At 34.4% G+C, this 17,809-nt stretch overlaps 1 protein-coding gene across 3 annotated transcripts in view; it reads left to right on the forward strand.

The window, feature by feature from the left end:
• The window catches only part of LOC141521024 (WD repeat- and FYVE domain-containing protein 4-like), a 238,790-nt gene that overhangs the window by 104,288 nt on the left and 116,693 nt on the right, over positions 1–17,809 (forward strand). For all 3 annotated transcript variants that reach the window (XM_074233113.1, XM_074233114.1, XM_074233115.1), the window contains 4 exons: positions 1,808–1,956; positions 10,384–10,504; positions 13,792–13,877; positions 16,632–16,694. In XM_074233113.1, coding sequence (XP_074089214.1) covers positions 1,808–1,956; positions 10,384–10,504; positions 13,792–13,877; positions 16,632–16,694 — 419 coding nt within the window. The remainder of the gene's footprint in view (positions 1–1,807; positions 1,957–10,383; positions 10,505–13,791; positions 13,878–16,631; positions 16,695–17,809) is intronic.

A 17,809-nucleotide genomic window follows, 5' to 3' on the forward strand; every position in this document is an offset into this window, starting at 1 on the left:
AATGACCAGGATACCCCCAGCAGAGATCCCATCTAGTTTCATTCCCTGTGTCTTATATCTCTTAGGCATGCCTTTTTTTCACTGAAATGCCCAATTTATCTGTTAAACCCTCTCTTTATAACTTTATAAAAACTATCTATCTATATATCTATCTATCTACATGTATGTATGTATGTATGTATATATATATATAAATTTTATAAAAGTTATTTATGGGGTAGCTAGGTGGTGCAGTGGATAGAGCACAGGCCTTAGAGTCAGGAGTACCTGAGTTCAAATCTGACCTCAGACACTTATTACTTAGCTGGGTGACCTCAGGCAAGTCACTTATTCCCATTGCCTTGCATAGAAGCTATATAATAATAATAATTATAATTATAATAGAAAAATACACCTCATGTTCATATTATCTCACCAAACATATTCTTTATAGTAACCTTTTGAGTTATAGAGTATCATTCTTTTTATTCCTGTTTCCCAGAGAGAGATTTTCTGAGGGTTAAAACTCAAATAAATGTTATGGATAGGACTGGGAAGGGGAAGGGAACAAGCATTTATATATAGTGCCTACTATTGCCAGACACTTTTGCTAGGTATCTCATTTAATCCTCACAATGACCCTGTGATGTAGGTATTATTATGCCTGTTTTATAATTGAGAGAACTGAGACAAGCAGAGGGTAACTAAGTGTCTGAAGTTTAATATAATAAAAGCAGTAATAATAAATACCTAACACATAGCTCTTACTATGTGCCAGATTATAGTTATTATCTCTTCATCTTTACAACTCTGCATGTATGTACTATTATTATCCTTCATTTTACAGATGAGAGAACTGAAGTAACAGAGGTTAAATGACCCATCCAGGGCCACACTGCAGAAAGTTTCTGGGGCTTAATTTGAAGTCAGATTTACCTGACTCCAGATCCAGAATTCTATCTACTGTACTACCTAGCTTCTCAAGGTCTTTTGTCTTTATATTGAGTTTATTTTCTATTATACCAGGGATAGGGAACCTTTTTCCCCCTAGCAATGACTGAAACTTAAAAATTAGTCTGCTATATTTCTTCAAACATTAATTCACCCTTAAAAATCTCCTAGATCTATTGAATTTGGATTCCCTCCTGCATTTGTTTTGGCAGCGTCAGACTAAATAATTTCATGGACCTTATTCAGCCCCTCTATTACACCATGCTTCTTCTGTACAGTGTGCAAATCTATGCTGAATATTATGAGAGTTACAAAGAAGACTAAGCATCAGCATAAGGAGAATATATACTATTTGCACATGAAAACTTAGTAGCTCAGCAGTGTGTATTTAATTGTTACAAGGAAGATTAGTCCCTACCCTTTTCAAGTATCAGAACCTTCCCCTCCCCACTTCCCAACTTTTATTAAATGTCCAAAAAAATTTTCTGGATTGACATATTAATATGTTTGGTGAGCATGTGGGTTAATGGTCTCTTACAAAAACTCTAACTTATACCTGTGAGCCATAGATAATAACTAATTCAGGTAATAAATACCATAAGTTGTGCCTACCTCCTAACAAGAAAAAAGAAACAACTCAGATTCAAGTTTCTTGGCTCACATTATTAATTCATTGTGACATTTTTGTTTCCTACCTTTTTTTTCCATTAGATTGTAAGCTCATTGAGGATAAGGCCTATATTTGCCTCTTTTTGTATCCTCCAATACTTAACACAGTGATTGATACATAAGAGACAGTTAAAAATTACTTTTAATTTAATTTAATTTAATTAAAAAATTAAAGATTGATAAATTGATTGATTGATTTTTCTCCTAGGTGTCAAGGAAGCATTCTGTGGTGATTGTCCAAGGACATGTGGTATCAGAAGGGGTGCTACTCTTCGGTCAGCAACATTTCTACATCTGTGAGAACTTCACCCTTTCTTCTGTGGGTGATGTCTACTGTACCAAACACTGCTTGTCCAAGTGAGTCCTACGTTCTTCCAAGGCAGGGATCACACAGTCTTCTCAGTAGGCTCGAGTTTTATCCTGCAAGTAGTGACAAAGATAGGATCTAGGACAAGGCTGCCTAAGGCTTTCCATTTGCTTTAGTTCTTTTGTTGTTGTTCAGTCATTTCAGTTGTTTTTGGCCCTTTGTGACTCTATTTGGGTTTGGTTGTTTGTTTTTGACAAAACTGATTTGCTGTTTCCTTTTCCAGATGAGGAAAATGAGATGAACAGGCTCAAGTGATTTTTGCCCAGGATCATATAGGAACTAAGTGTATCAGGCTGAATATGAAAACTCTGGAAAATGAATCTTTCTGACCTAGGCCTGAAGTTCTATCCACTGCCTCCCAGCTGCCCCACTTTTGTTCCTATCTCTCCTGATTCTGTTTTTAAAATGGGGCAAAAAGCTGACATAAAAAAGGAACAAAAGATACTGGAGACCTTGGGACTATGTCTTTTTTTTAGTTGTGCCAGTCATCTGATTCTTCATGACTCCCATTTGGAGTTTTCTTGGCAGTTATATTGGAATTTGCCAAATCATCTCTAGTTCATTTTCATATAGTAGTAAGTATTTGAGGCCAGATTTGAGCTCAGGAAGATGATGTTCCTGATTCCAGTCCCTGTCTCTCTCTATGGATCACCTCCTTGCTTCAGAACTGTTTATCTATTAGACCATTATATTGTTTCTACATAGGAGAAATTTAATTGGTTACTGATATTGTAATGAACCACACTGTAAAGAGGAGTCTTTCTTTAGCACATTTTCAGATTAAATGTGTTTAATTTAAAAGGTTTCCTAGAAGATAAGAGATGAATTTATGGGATTTCTTGGAAGATTTCCCCATACTTGTCTAAATAATAACTGAGAATGAAACATCTTTTTTTCATTTTTCTCCATTCCTCAAACTGAGCATCATGCATTCCTGCTACATAGTTTAGAAGATCTGATGCATGAAGCAAGTAAAATTAAACTGGAAATTAAACTGTCTATCCATTTTTCAAATCCTTTCCTCCATAAAAGGTTATTTGATGTTATTTTGGGAAAGCATAAAATATCTCTTATTTGCTACATTAACAATGAAAAACAATCTATCACTCTCCCATAATACTAGTTCTTCTAAATTCAGCATTCTGTCTCCTCTTTCTTTTTTTGTACTAATATCTCCAGTCTTTTAGGATAGGAGTTTTTTGCTTTTGTTTTTGTTTTTATTTTTCTTGCAAAGTACCTTGATGGCAGAATAGCTTCATATTTCTTGATTGAATATTCACTTAGCATTTAGTTTCCTCACCAATTATCAGCATCAGCCTCAATACATTTTATTAATCAGAAAACACTATACTCTTCAAGGAAAAAAGACATATAACACATGGACCCTTCCTCCTTCAGGAGCTTACATTCAAGAGGCATGAGAGATTGTGTATGACTTAGGTATATCAGAAGTCAAAAGTGAGATTAGAATTGATTTTTGAAGAAATGCAAAGATTTTTTATTGCTAGACAGAGTAGATATGTGGGAAATTAAGGCAGAGGGGAACCAATCATATGTCTTTATTGTAATAATACACTGTTCATTTACTTACTTTACATAATACCTTTTTATATGTGGCATCATTTTAGTTAAAGCCTGAAAGAGTCTTTTATTTCTAATTCTTAAGTATATTTATCAAAATATCTGAAGGTTTACATGGTTTCTAAGAAGTTATACAAAAATTTTCAGCAAAATCTAATTCTTGACTCTTATTAAAAAACCCTGAAATTTCAGATTATTCAAAGGGCAAATATTTTCCAGTCTCTGAATCTTGATTGGTGGAGACCTGTCTTAGCAGTTGACCAGTGAGTGTGGACATTTAACAGTTAATTTTCATCATTTCTTTAACCTAGGATGGGGAACAGGAATTGAAGAAGAATGGAAGGAAATGGGGAAATGGGGCAGGGGAGGAAATCAGTCTACCTACCCCCCTTGGATTCAAAATTGCTTGAAGATGTTTGGCATATTCCCTCCTTTTCTAATCTCCATATTTTATTTATATAGAACGTTCATTTAAAAAGGTCTTTTGCTGTACCCAATTGATGAAAGTCCTATGTTTCTCCAAGGCAGTAGGGATTGTAATTAATACTTGGCGCACTCCTACCATCTTATTGCTCATGTTTTATTGATACCAATCAATATTGAAAATGGGTTTGTAGACTTGGCTTTCTCAAAATATTATGAGCACTCTCCACTCTAGCTGTAGAAATAGCATGTGCAGGTAAAGACTGGAATGAGCTACTGTTTCACTTTCCAGCACTGGTTTAAATCTAGTTAGTGCTAGATGATATCTTATTGATCAGATAAATTACATTTATGAAATGAATTTAATAATGATCAAATTGGCTGTTTCTAGATTTTAAATAGAAACTAAATTGCCAAATAAAGGTTTTCATCGAATCTGCAACAATAACGGATAAATATTATTCATGGAAATTCAATTTCTCAAAGAACAGGTAGGAAAGAATACAAAAACATATTTTCATTTTTTAATATAACCAAAGAATTTTATTAGTTTCCTACTTAGGCTATCATTTTTAATTCAACCAACCTCGAAGAGGTAATTGTAATTTAGGAAGAAAATTAAAAATTTTGAATTTCTTAAAGACAATCAATTTGAAATACTTCTTACCACAATAAATGACTGGATAAACAATCCATTCCATTGTTTTTGAATGTCTAAAAACAAACCTCCTAGAAATGAAATGTATTAAGAACTGGACAACTTTTCTTCGAGAGCACAATCAACTATATTCAAGTTTGGAGTGGAAGCTTAAGGACAGCATTGCTAAGGGTCTCTTCATGATTACAAATATTCTTGCCCTGATTATATATATTGTTCTAATGTCACCATTTCTCTTATATTTTTATATAAATCATGAACTATAGAGAAGCTTTATGGATTTTTTGTGTAACAGGTCCATTTTTTAATCTTGAATTTGCCACCACCATATTAGCAGTACAGTGGATTTGATATTTTTATGCAGTTCAAATTATATAATTTATTATTTTATGAGCTTATGAACTCTTTTAGAGCAAGTGTGTTTTCCAGTAGGAATTAGTAGTTTTGGACGATTGCCTCCTGGTATATCAGTTCTGACAAAAAAAGCTATGTCCATACTATAGCTATAGCTAGTCCACATGCCAATTACATGTTCCAGGAATAGCAGAATTAACATCATTATTGTTAACAAACCCAATGAAGATAATAGGTAAAGTCATTTTAGGGGCTTATTTGGTGATACCATGGCAACCAATAATGGCAAAGACATCAGATAAGGAAAGCCATGGACACATCTGCTCCTTTTAACTTACTGCCCACGAGGGAAATGAACTCACATTTATTTCTCTGAAGAACCACAAAAGATGATATTCACAAAGAGGTTTAAACATAGTTGTGCTAACATCATCACACAAGGAAAAGCCCCTAATTCTGACCCACTTTTGAGACAATCACTTTGAGGCCAGTCATATAATTCTATATATTTCAGAATTGTTTTTTTTCTTTTGCTAAAAAGTTTCTCTGTAGCATATTGATATAGTTATCTAGCAGTGCTACGTAGTTTTTCTCTTTTGTTCATCTCTAGTGTAGAGGAAAGAGGATTGGATTTGCAATCAGAAGACCTGAGTTTGAATCCTTGGTTCTTCCTTCTATTTGTAATTTAATATTGGGTAAGGCATCTGTTAAATGAAATTAATAATACCCACACTACCTATCTCGCTGGGGATTAGTGTGAGGCTCAAATTAAACAGTGTGTGACAAGTATTTAGAAACCATTTATTTCTGGATACATTCAGCATTATTATTACTATAATAGCTAGATATCCCTATATGATTATTAAAAGTATCCATTAGGCAATTGGAATATCAGTCCTAGACACTGCCCTACTTAGACTAAGGAAAATTACATAAGAATTTTCTTCCATAATCCTTTGGGTTTTCCAAAGGTTTTATCTTTATTTCTCTAAGTATTGAATAAGATGATAATAATAACTGACATTTTTATAACACTTTTACATAGTTACAAAGCACCCTACCTCCATTATCTTATTTGATTCTCAGAATGAATGAGGTAGATAGGTAAAATATTATTATACCCATTTTACAAATGAAGAAACTCATACTCAGAGATTAAGAAACTAGAACAAAATTCTGTAGTTAATATATGGAAAATTTGAGACTTGAACCCAGGTCCTCTGACTCAAAATACGATATAATTGCCATTTTTCCATTTTGTCTCCCATAGATTTGAAGTGCCACTGAGAAAAAAATTTACTGTTGCACTTAAGTCTTGTAAAAATAAACTTTCATGTAGGGTTAAGTGAGTTTAAGGATTGTTCAAATAAGATAGGAAACACAGTATTGTATAAAATTATGATTCTTCTGGGTTAGCTAATAATTCATGTTAGTTTCTTGTCAAGGACATTGTAGAGAGGATCCATGCAGCAGGTTATCTTTAATGGCCCTTCCAGTTCAAGGTTTCTACACTACAGAATTTTCACACTACTTGTATAAAGACTTGAGTTCCATAGAGTAAGTTTTGTCAATACCCATCAGTTTCTTAGAGTCTGATCACTTTAAATGACTAGTTAAAATTAAGTTTCTGGACTTGTGAGTAAAAACCAAATCTTGGAATTTACTGTTGAATTCATCAAAGTTCAACAGTGATCCCTCCTTTCCTTAACTCAACCTGCATTTCCAGTCTTCCTACTAGCTATTTCCAACAATACAATCTTTTAGCAACACAAGCTTCAAAGTCTAATAATTTATCTCCTCCCCCATCCCACTTCCTCCAAAAACAAATCCACCTCTCCCTCTGATATTCTGCTTCTGTCAGTGACATAACTATCTTCAAAAAGAAAACAACCAAAAACAACCCTCCCCCCAACAGGTTAGGTTTTTTTCTTCTCTTTTACCTATTGTATCTAATCATTGTCAAATCTTGTGTGTTCTGGGTGACATATATTCCCTCCTTCTATAAACTTTAGGACCAGCAATGATTAAGCCCTCCCTGAAAAGTTATATAAGCTATGATATTATTCTTCCTAACCATCTTCCTTGCTGATGTCTCTTTCCTCTAGTCCACCTGCCATAATAATAATAATCTCCATGCATAGACATATTTTAAGTTACTCTTGTATTCACAACCCTTCAACGGCTCCTAAAAAAGTCATTCTCTAGCTTGACTTGTAAACTGTCTTCCTCTGATGCAATTTAGTCCCACCTTTCATTTTTAGCATTACCACCCATAAATCTCTAAATTATTAAAATTCCCTTTCTTTTTAAGAACCAAAAGAGCCAGGGTCCTAAGAAGTGCCCAGAATTGTCAAAAGGTATATGAATTAATCAATAAATGCCCTACTCTATACATGCCTAATTCTTTTTCATCATGGAACCTTCTCATCAATTCATTATGTAATTATCCCTGACTGGTTTGTCTCCTATTCAGAACTATTTCTCAGATCAATGAATTGCTCCCATAGTTTAATCTCCTCAATTTCTAATAAATGACTTAATAAGTCCAGATTCTTAGAGTTGAAAGAAATCTTAGAGATCATATGTGTCTAACTTTTCCCAATTATACAAAGGAGAAATTGAAGTGATAAATAAATCTTTGCATCTTTCTGCAAAAGAAATCAATTTTATTGAGATAATGATATAATTTTCTCCATCCAAGTTAATACAACCCCCTGAAATCTATCCAGGGATATAAGTTAAGAAAACCTCCATTTGATACTGTAAAAATAAGACCTGGACCTATGAAGTCATTGGTGGATAACTCCTGAATAAGGAAAATCTATTGAACAACAAAGGCTAATATTTTGTCTAAGATTTTTATCTTAATAGAATTTTCTAGAGTGCTAAAAAGTCATATAATGTCATCTATTTAGCAGATATAAATGTAGGATTTGAACCCGCTTCGAAATAAAACCTCTATTAACTTCATGATATAGCCTATCCTGCTACCTCTAGTGTTCAAAAATGGCTTCACACAATGACTCCAGTCTATTTTTTGAGAATTATTACTCACCATTCTCCTTCACATACTCAATAGTCTAGTCCAACTGGTATACTTTATGTTCCTAGACATTAGGTTATAATTTTCATTTCTGTGCCTTTGCAGACTTTTCTCATGCATAGAATACATTGTTCCTCACCTCTACCTCTTAACTTCCCTCAAAGACCAGTTTATTTGCTACATCCTTCAGAAGACTCTTCTCTTCCCTGTATCCTGAGTCAATCAATGAGTAACCATATTGTTATCTGTGATCATTTAAAGACTGGAGGAATAGTAAGTGCCTTAGATTTGAAACATGTCTCAGAATTCCTCCATTAACTAAAGAAAAACACTATCAGGAGCTCAATTTAAAAGCTTTACCCTAGGAAACTTCCAAACATGTGTATGTTTATACCAAACTCTGACCTTCCACCAGATCTATCCTTAATAGATTAATCCTCAAAGGAAGATGAAGACATCCTTTTGGGGGGTTCTGTTGTTCAGTTGAGCTTCTTTGCCATCTGTAGTTGTTCTAACCATCTGGAAAGACATGAAACAATTCCTTTCTTTGGTACTCAAGAAATATCTTTAGTTGCCATCTACCCATACCCAACAAGAATGAAGATAAGATAAAGGCAAGTTGGATCTATCTTCAAAATACATGGAACCTAGGGGGCAGCTAATTGGCACGGTAAATAGATCACCAGCCCTGGAGTCAGGAGGTCCTGAGTTCAAATCCAGCCTCAGACACTTCTAATTAACTAGCTGTGTGACCTTGGACTAATCACTTAACCTCACTGCCTTTCAAAACCTAAAAAATATACATGGTACCTAAAGGACTGTCCTCCACCTCCCAACTTATTCCTTCTTCTTATAAGTCCCTGGTCATAAATATTGGTCACCTTTTTTGGATTTTGTTTTCTGTTTATTGCATTCTGCTTAGTTTGGATATTTCACTGTTGACCTTAGGCCATTTAGATTTCATTTTCTGTAAACTGTCTTCCTCTTGTCATAAGAAATTCCAAATTTGGAATTCAGGTTTGCTTTATGATTTGAGGGTATTTTCATGACCCTATGTTTATTGACCTATTATCCTTAAATTCCACCTTTATAGACTTATACTATCATCCAAATTCCTCCAAGGAGCTAAACTCCTACTTAGTGATACTAGGTTTACCCCATTGACCAACCATCTACAAATTTATGACACGTTCTCTCAAATTATAAACAAGGATCAGAAAACGCAGATCGGTCATTCTTGTGATTGTAAGAAGGACAACAATAGTTCTACTACTCCTGCCCTTCTCCAATTCTCGGAATTGTGGAAATTGTGGAGAGACAGAGACAGACAGAGAGAGAGAGAGAGAGAGAGAGAGAGAGAGAGAGAGAGAGAGAGAGAGAGAGAGAGAGAGAGTGTGTCTGTGTGTCTGTGTGATGCATATAGCTGTGGTAGGAATAAAATATGTCATTTGGGGATACAGGGTAAGTAACCAGATACATTGATATATAAATAATCATCCAATAGAGAACAACTGACTCCATGTAAATAACAAGTTACAGTGAAAGAAGAACCCAAGGTTTTGAGTGGAAAATAAAGAATAAGTTAATTGGAGGCTTTAGAGAACTAAGCCTTGAGTGCTATTCTGTCCAAACCAGAGGCCAGAAATAGGTTGGCCTAGTTCAAGAGCTTACTATTCCCTTGGATGATTAAGGAAATTCAGAGTAATTCCCAGCTAGAATTGGGAAAAAACAGAATTGTGTTAAACAAAGGATGTAGACTTTTTGTCTAATTCATCAGAAAGAGAAAAAGAGAGTGAGAGAGTGAGAAGAGACAGAAAAAGAGAGAGACAGAAACAGTGACAAGACAGAGAGAAAGAGGCAAGAGACAGACATTTAATGAATGCCCATGTCATGAACAGGATTTATATACTAAGCAGGGACAGGTATCCAGAAATCAGGGAAAAAGGCTTATCTCTTAAGCCATTCAAGGCCAGATTCTGTTTATTTTGATTGCCTTTAATAGTTCAATTGCATTAATTTCTGTTCTAATAAACCCTCACACTTTAAGGAGATTATGCTTTACTTAATATAGTCAAGTATTAGCAAAGTCAGCAGATACTTGTTTCATAAAAGACTATTGTTTTCCTTTGTTTTATACACTAGCCTATATTAGGGCTTCAGCCCAAATATTCTATTTTGTTAGCACCATATGCTAACACTGAGCATAATAATATTACATAATAAACATAATAACCTATGTATGATTTTAAATTTAGAAAACAACTCATGAAGCAAACTTACTAGTAGATGTACCAATTTGTTTATTTTGCATTTTTTTATTTTGAATACTAAAATTATTTTCACTTGTTTTTTCTCCAGTATCAGTGATCAATTTATTTTCAATATGTGCAGCAAAGATCGACCTTCGGATCATTATACTTGCAATCGATATCCCTATAGTGACATTAAGGAGATACAGCTAATGCGCTTTCTGCTACAGGTATGTTCAAAGGTATAAAAAGAAATGAGTGGAAAGATGGTTTTAAATTTTAAATATTTCCAAATTTGATCTAAGTAATAAAGAATCTTACATGAGACTCATTTGGAGAAACTGGAGTCATTTAACCTAAAACAAGGAATATGACAACTGTATTCAAGAATTTCTAGGACTCCTCTGTGAAACAGGAATTAGTTACGCTCTCCTTGTACCTAGAAGGAGGAACTAGAAGTAATGGGTAGAAGTTACAAATAGGCAAATTTATAATAAATTCTAGGGAGAAATTCCCAATAGTTGGAGCAATGTCAAAGTGAAATGGGGAGCTTTGGGATGTAATGGGATCCCCCTCCCTGGTGATCCTCAAGCAAAGACTATGTCATTATTTGCTAGATTTGATATAACAAGAATTCTCACTCTGGTATAAATTAAACTACATGTCTTAGGGTCCTTTCCAGTTTTAAAATTTTCTGATTCCATAATTCTCTGTGAATGCCGTTTGAACTATCTTCTTAGCTGCCTATATGTCTCAAGGTCTTGATGTCCTGGAACATCATAATTCCAACTGAGTTATCAATTAACTTTCCCCTTGTGACAAGACTATTAAATTCAAAATGGCAGCTTTTATTCTTTGATCCAGTTCCATATTGGCAGACAAAAAACTGTTTTGAGAATATCAGTTGGATGTCCTTCCTTGAAAACTTTCTTGGACATCTCAGCATGATATGACTGCAACCCCAGGTTCTCAAAGGTCAGATTATAGTAGTATAATTTCTGATAGGTATTACCAAATTGTATGAAGTTTGAAGATGAGTCTATTCATATACTTTGTAGAGGGGATTATTTTTTGAGATTTGGTTTGGTTTAGATTGCTTCTGAGGTCCCTTCCAACTCTGAGTTTCTATGTGCCTTCTCATGAACAAAATCTCTATAAATTCTATTTGGAGGGGTTCGTGATCAGACAGTTTGTCAAAGATGATGAATATTTTTGACCCCCTGACCCATGAACCTATCTTCTGAGTCATAGAAGCATTAAATATGCTTCATTGGAGGGATTGCATACACCCACGAAATAATAGATATTTTTCCAATTCAAATCAATCAACTTTTAGTATGACAAACACTATGGATACAAAGAAGCATAAAACAATTTATGCTCTTACAGACATTTATAATATTAAACTAAACATGTGCTAATAAAGGAAGCCCATAAAGAAAAACAATTTCCTAAGCTTCTTTGCTGTCCATTGAGGACAGTTGGCTACCTGGGTTTAGTTTCCACTAAAGATCTTAGGGGAATCTATACAAAAAGATTGTGATTTCCATAGTCTTTACTCTCAAAGGCCAGTAAGAATCAGTATGGAAATAGATTTTTCTTTTCAATGAATCAGTAACTATTCATTAATTGCCTACTATGTAATCACTATACTTACATAAAGCCTCAAAGAATTTCCTATCTAGTGACAGAGGATCACGATCTAAGAGACAATTTATTGGGTCCTATCTTCCTGCCTCGTCAAATAATTGTCCTCAAAAATAATACTTTAGGAGACCCAGACTCTTTACTTTCAAGCTTGCAACTCAGTATCTTAAGTATGTAACAAAACCCTGACTGCCCTTAGAGAATTCTCAGTCATCCCCGCTATGCTACCTCTCACCTTATAAAGTTCCTCAGTCTGCTTGTTTTACAGAGTAAAAGAATTCAACCTTAGCCAGCCTAGAAATCGATGACTAAGCATATCCTTGTGTACTGACATAGATGGAAGATCACTCTAATATTCTCCTAGTAACTTTAAGCCCGTCTGCTGTAGAGAAATTTAGATGGGAGTGGAAGCTAGTACTGTGAGAGAGTTCTCTCATATTTATAGCTACTCTTTCTCATGGAAATAATATCAGAGCTATAATAAAGCAAACAAAAAAGAAATTATACTGAACGAAATTGAATATAAGTAATTCCATCTTTCTGGTAGTAATAATGTTATTACTGATAAATGAAGTCTTTCTATTGAATAACTTAACTGTTTTTGACCATTCATTCATTCATCTATTTGTTCGTTTGTTTATTGTGTAATAGGGCTCATAGAGTATATATATATATATATATGTATTTATATTTGAGAAATGACTCATATAGAAGGAAAAATTCACTAAATTATCTTATATTTTTAATATAAGAAGAAATACAAAATGCCATTTTTAGCCATCAGTTATAGCCCCAGTATATGCTACAAATATTCTCTATATTAAAAAAAAGTATTGGAATATGCAAAGCCATATTGAGCTAATGTATACTCCAACCCAAAAAATCTCTACAAGATCATGCTTCTTGGGGAAAAAGTGTTGACTTATTATCATAAACAGAATAGAGAACTTTGGAAATGTTACCTAATAATCAAGAAATTTACATCAAGCTGTCTTTAATCTGGCCTGGGGAACTTAGCTGACAGTAGAGGGTAAGAGGGTCCTTTACTTCATTTTGACAGAAATGGTCCATAGATAATTGAAACCTTTAGGTATGATTTGAATATGAATCAAAGATATTCAGAATGTATTTATAGTCATAAATTATGACCATATAGAAAATGATATCAAATTGATGACTCACTCTCATGTCTGGATAAGGAAATGTGTTCATGAGACCACACACTGGACCAGATTCAGAATTTTATGTGTCATATTCTTGGATTATTCATTTACTGTGATCTACTTATATTGGAAATTATGTTGCATTAGGCTTCCCTGGTGAAAGATTCTGAATTTTTAGTTTACAGATCTGTTATATACCTAGTGGTGAAATATTCTCCCAAAAATATTTTAAAAGCATTTTATAAATATTGAAGTATAAATTTTAATATCTTACAATATTCTGTAAATATATTTTATAAAATTTTCTCATAGAACTATATAGGGATTTACTAATAATAAAAATGCAAGTTAATTAAATAAATAACTCATCTTATCCTTTTACTACATTTCTCATGACTCCTTATGCTAATAATTCCCAACATTTATGTAACTTTTACAATTTTCAAAGTATTATGTAAATGGCATTTAATTAATCCTAGATTATGGAGTATCAGTTTGACATGGAAAGAAAAAAAATATTTATTCCCCATGTTCTTTTATTCAATCAATTGGCATTTTGTGACACACACTACTCACCCAAAATAAAAAATTCATATTAAAAACGTATATTCTGGGTGTTAAGAATACAAAGAGAAAATTGAAAACACCCTGTCTTTCAGGATATCTAGCTATTAATAGTCAGTACAAACTATTTTTTTTTAAAATAGGAGATCGCCTTGGAAATCTTCTTCAGAAATGGTTATTCCAAGTTTCTTGTCTTCCATAACAGTGACAGAATTAAAGCCTTCAAGAGGTAATGATTGGGTTAAAAGTTGGAAAAATTAGATGGGGGGGGGCAGGAACAGGAAACTGAATGCTAAAGAGATTCATTAAGTTACCAGGAGAGAAGGCTGGGGAAAGAATGACCAAAGGTATATGACGGTCATTTAGGACATAACAGTGAGGGGCAACTTCTCCAAAAGTCTTACTCTGTTGCCTCAGGGGTGGATATAAGTGTGGATTTCCTGCAGATCATGGGTCAAAGGCAGATTATCATTCTCCTGTAAGGTAGGAGAGGCTCATCACTAGAAGATTATCCAATAGGTGGTACTATTTTTGTACCTAGCTCCTCCAGAGTTGTGAAGGAATTTTGCTCTGTTACAATAATAAATAAGGGTTTAAGAAGCCAAAGAGATATGATTATCATTCTTCCTCTATCTCAATGGGAAAAAAATTGTGAAATGTCTGAAACTTTAGTCTTAGGGATTTAGACTGGCTATGTCATTTTGGTCTTCTAAAATGAAGGACAAACGTCACTTCCCTATGGATGATCTGAAAGTCATGGACTGAAGGGGGAAAAAAAGCAACATAAGACTAGAGGGTTAATAAACATCCCTTCTAGCACCAAGACTTTCATATTTGATTTCTTTACCCTCCAATATCGCATGTTTTCATTTTAAAAATCTAATTTACATCACTTAAATTCAGGTTTCTCCTTTCAAATCTCTCTTAGTATGAAATGCTTCAATTTAGTCTTCAAATTGAAAGAATTCCAAATAGTGGATTCTATCTCCCACTCCTGAGCTGATAATTTTTCTAAGAAAGGAAACCTATTTTTCTTTCCCACTTTTGATATTTAAAATAGCCTGCTTTGGGAAGATATATTATCTCATGTCATCAGTATTGTTTTCAAAATTCATTTCAGACTACAAATAATACATATACACACACTGATGGAGCAGTTAGTTCATTTTTTGCAATATTTGCAAAATAGACAGGATCATAGGATCATAGATTTAGAGCTGGATGGGTACTTCAGGGACTTTATGAAAACTGAAGTTCAAAGAGGGTACTTATTCAAGGTCATACTGAGAGTGATTTGGCTTTTGAATTCACACTCTCTGACCCTGCATCTAAGCTCTACAGTCAAAAAGACCCAGTTCAAGACCTACCCTTTATGTGTATTAGTTGCAGTTAGTTGTTTTCAGTAATATCTGACTCTTCATGACCCCCATGTGGGGATTTTCTTGGCAAAGATGTTGAAGTGGCTTGCCATTTCCTTGCTTCATTTTACAGATGTGGGAGCTGAGACAGACAAAGTAGGTGACTTACTACACAGGTCGTATGTGTCTAAGGTCACATTTGAACTCAGGTCTTTCTAACTCCAATCTCTATTCACTGAGACATCTGGGTACCTAGTCGCAGACAAATCATTTAACTTCCCAGTGCCCCTGGACATTTCTAACCTAAGATAAGTTTTTGATTCATGTTCACATCATAAAGGGAGTTGTGAATGGGAGGTATACATAGGAATACGTACGATATCGTATCTAGACAGAGACAGCAGCAGCAACACTTAATAACAGCACCAACAACAATAATAATTGAATCATAATACAAGCACATGTTAGAGCTCACTTGAGATCATCGGCATCTTAATAAAGTTCTATCTCAAACAACAAATGTCCAGGGACTTAACCTTTCATATACATAATCTTTACTGAAAATAGTATTTACTTGGAGAATGAATGGGGCAATGCTAAGATTTTACTCTATTTACAAAAGAAGCTGAAATGAACCAAGTGAAATTTTAAGGTGCTTAAAGAAAGGAAAAAGTGTGACAGAATTTCCTACAAGTTCAGTCTAGCATAAGATCCATCTTGCCTGGAGTCAGTTCCTATTTACATGATTTAACTTTGTAAATAGTTATGACCAACCTTGTATTCTTGAACACAATTGAAAAGAGAATTTTCACTCTGATGGTACCTGGGGAATGAGGATTTTTTTTAAATCTCTACTTGCCTAGATGCACTGGAAAAGGTAATGGTTATTGGGACGGCTAGGTGGCGTAGTGGATAAAGCACCGGCCTTGGAGTCAGGAGTACCTGGGTTCAAATCTGGTCTCAGACACTTAATAATTACCTAGCTGTGTGGCCTTGGGCAAGCCACTTAACCCCATTTGCCTTGCAAAAAAAAAGAAACAACTAAAAAAAAAAAGGTAATGGTTATTAGGACAGGAAACTGAACTGATGTCCCGGCTAAATAATAATGCTGTTTCTCCTTCCTTAGGAGATTTGGTAGACAAAAATGCCTTTGTTTAAATCCCAACTCCGCACTTGGGATGATCTATTTCCTTTGAACAATTCATTTTAACTATGTAGGTCTCAGAATCCTGAGTATTAAATGAAAAAATTGGAACAAATCCAAAATCTTTTCTAACTCTCAAACTATGATCATATAATATTAAATCAGCCAAGTCATGGGACTAAATTCTGTTCTTTGGAGGGCTGAACACCCCCAAAGAGTTGTTGTCTTTAGCTGAGGGTATAGGAGGAGGAAGAGTTGGGGAAGGGGAGGGAGAAAATCTGCATATATATATATATATATATATATATATATTTATTTATATATAGGTTATTCCAGGGTATATTTGTACCAAGCAGAAAGAATAAATTAGATACAGGGAAAGATTCTATAGTCAGCACTTCAAGGTTCTGAAAATATAAAGGACTGGAAGGAAAACTAGTGACTTCTAATTCCCATTCAAATGTTTCTTCTTTTTGTGTAGCTTTTGTTCACTACAACCTGGCTTAAAGGGGAAAGGCATCCCAGAAGAATCACTCAATATAAGGTAAAACATAAAGCACCTGTTCCAGTCAATAGTTGCCTTTATTGGATGGAGAAGGTACTAATTTTGTATGGAGGGGCATATTTTCTTCCTTGATACCTTGTCTACTTACCTATCTTCCATCATACTTTTTTTTTTGGTTTTTGCAGGTCATTTGGGGTTAAGTGAGTTGCCCAAGGTCACACAGCCAGTAAATATCAAGTGTATGAGGTCAAATTTGAACTCAAATCCTCCTGATTCCAGGGTCAGTGCTCTATCCACTGTGCCACTAAACTATCTGCTTTTACATTATAATTTCACTAAATCTTGACATTACCCCACAAGTCTATTGGAGATATCATTGACCCTTCCTTACTCAATGAGCTTTTTTTTTCTCCTGATGGAAACATACTCTATTGTCACCTTCGGCTCTCGTAATTCCCAATTTCCTTCAAAAAACAGCTCAGGTAAAAGGTCTTACTTGGGACTTTTCCTGATCCCTCCAGCTACTACTCCCTTCAGATTTTGTCTGTACACCATTAAGTCCCAGAAAGGCTACTTAGCTGCCCTGGTGAAGAGCCTAGCATATAGTAGGAATTTAATAAATACTTATTGCTTACTGACTTGATCAATTGAGAGGGGAAACAAAGTATTATTCCCAACATAACCCTCCCCATTGTATGTATGTGTAACAGCCTACATCTATTCTCTGCAAATATTCATGTTTTATTTTTATTATTCTGCATTTTCTTATTTGCATGTGATAATTATCTAATTAAATTCAACCACATCTTTACCTCTAAATCCTTTAAAATGTTTCATTAGAATATGAATTTAAGAATTATAGCTGGCAAACTGTCTAATGGCTCTATGCATGGGGCATTTTTCTATATTAATTATGAAAGGATGAATGGACAAATTGAGTTCCAAATTGTTCCCAAAAGATTGCTCAAGTTCAAGGTGAGTCTCAAAGAGTTTGAAATGTCACTGGAGTTCAAGGATACAGGGTCATTTCAATATCCAGGAAATTTCATGTGCTGAGTACCTTCTAGTTACAGCTTTCTCTGAAGTCAGGGCTGCTGTGTTGTAATAATGAATTAAGAATGACTGACCCTCTACTGTGGTGTAGTAACAAGAAA

The sequence above is a fragment of the Macrotis lagotis genome, chromosome 4, assembly GCF_037893015.1.
Source record: "Macrotis lagotis isolate mMagLag1 chromosome 4, bilby.v1.9.chrom.fasta, whole genome shotgun sequence".
NCBI classification, from domain to species: domain Eukaryota; kingdom Metazoa; phylum Chordata; class Mammalia; order Peramelemorphia; family Peramelidae; genus Macrotis; species Macrotis lagotis.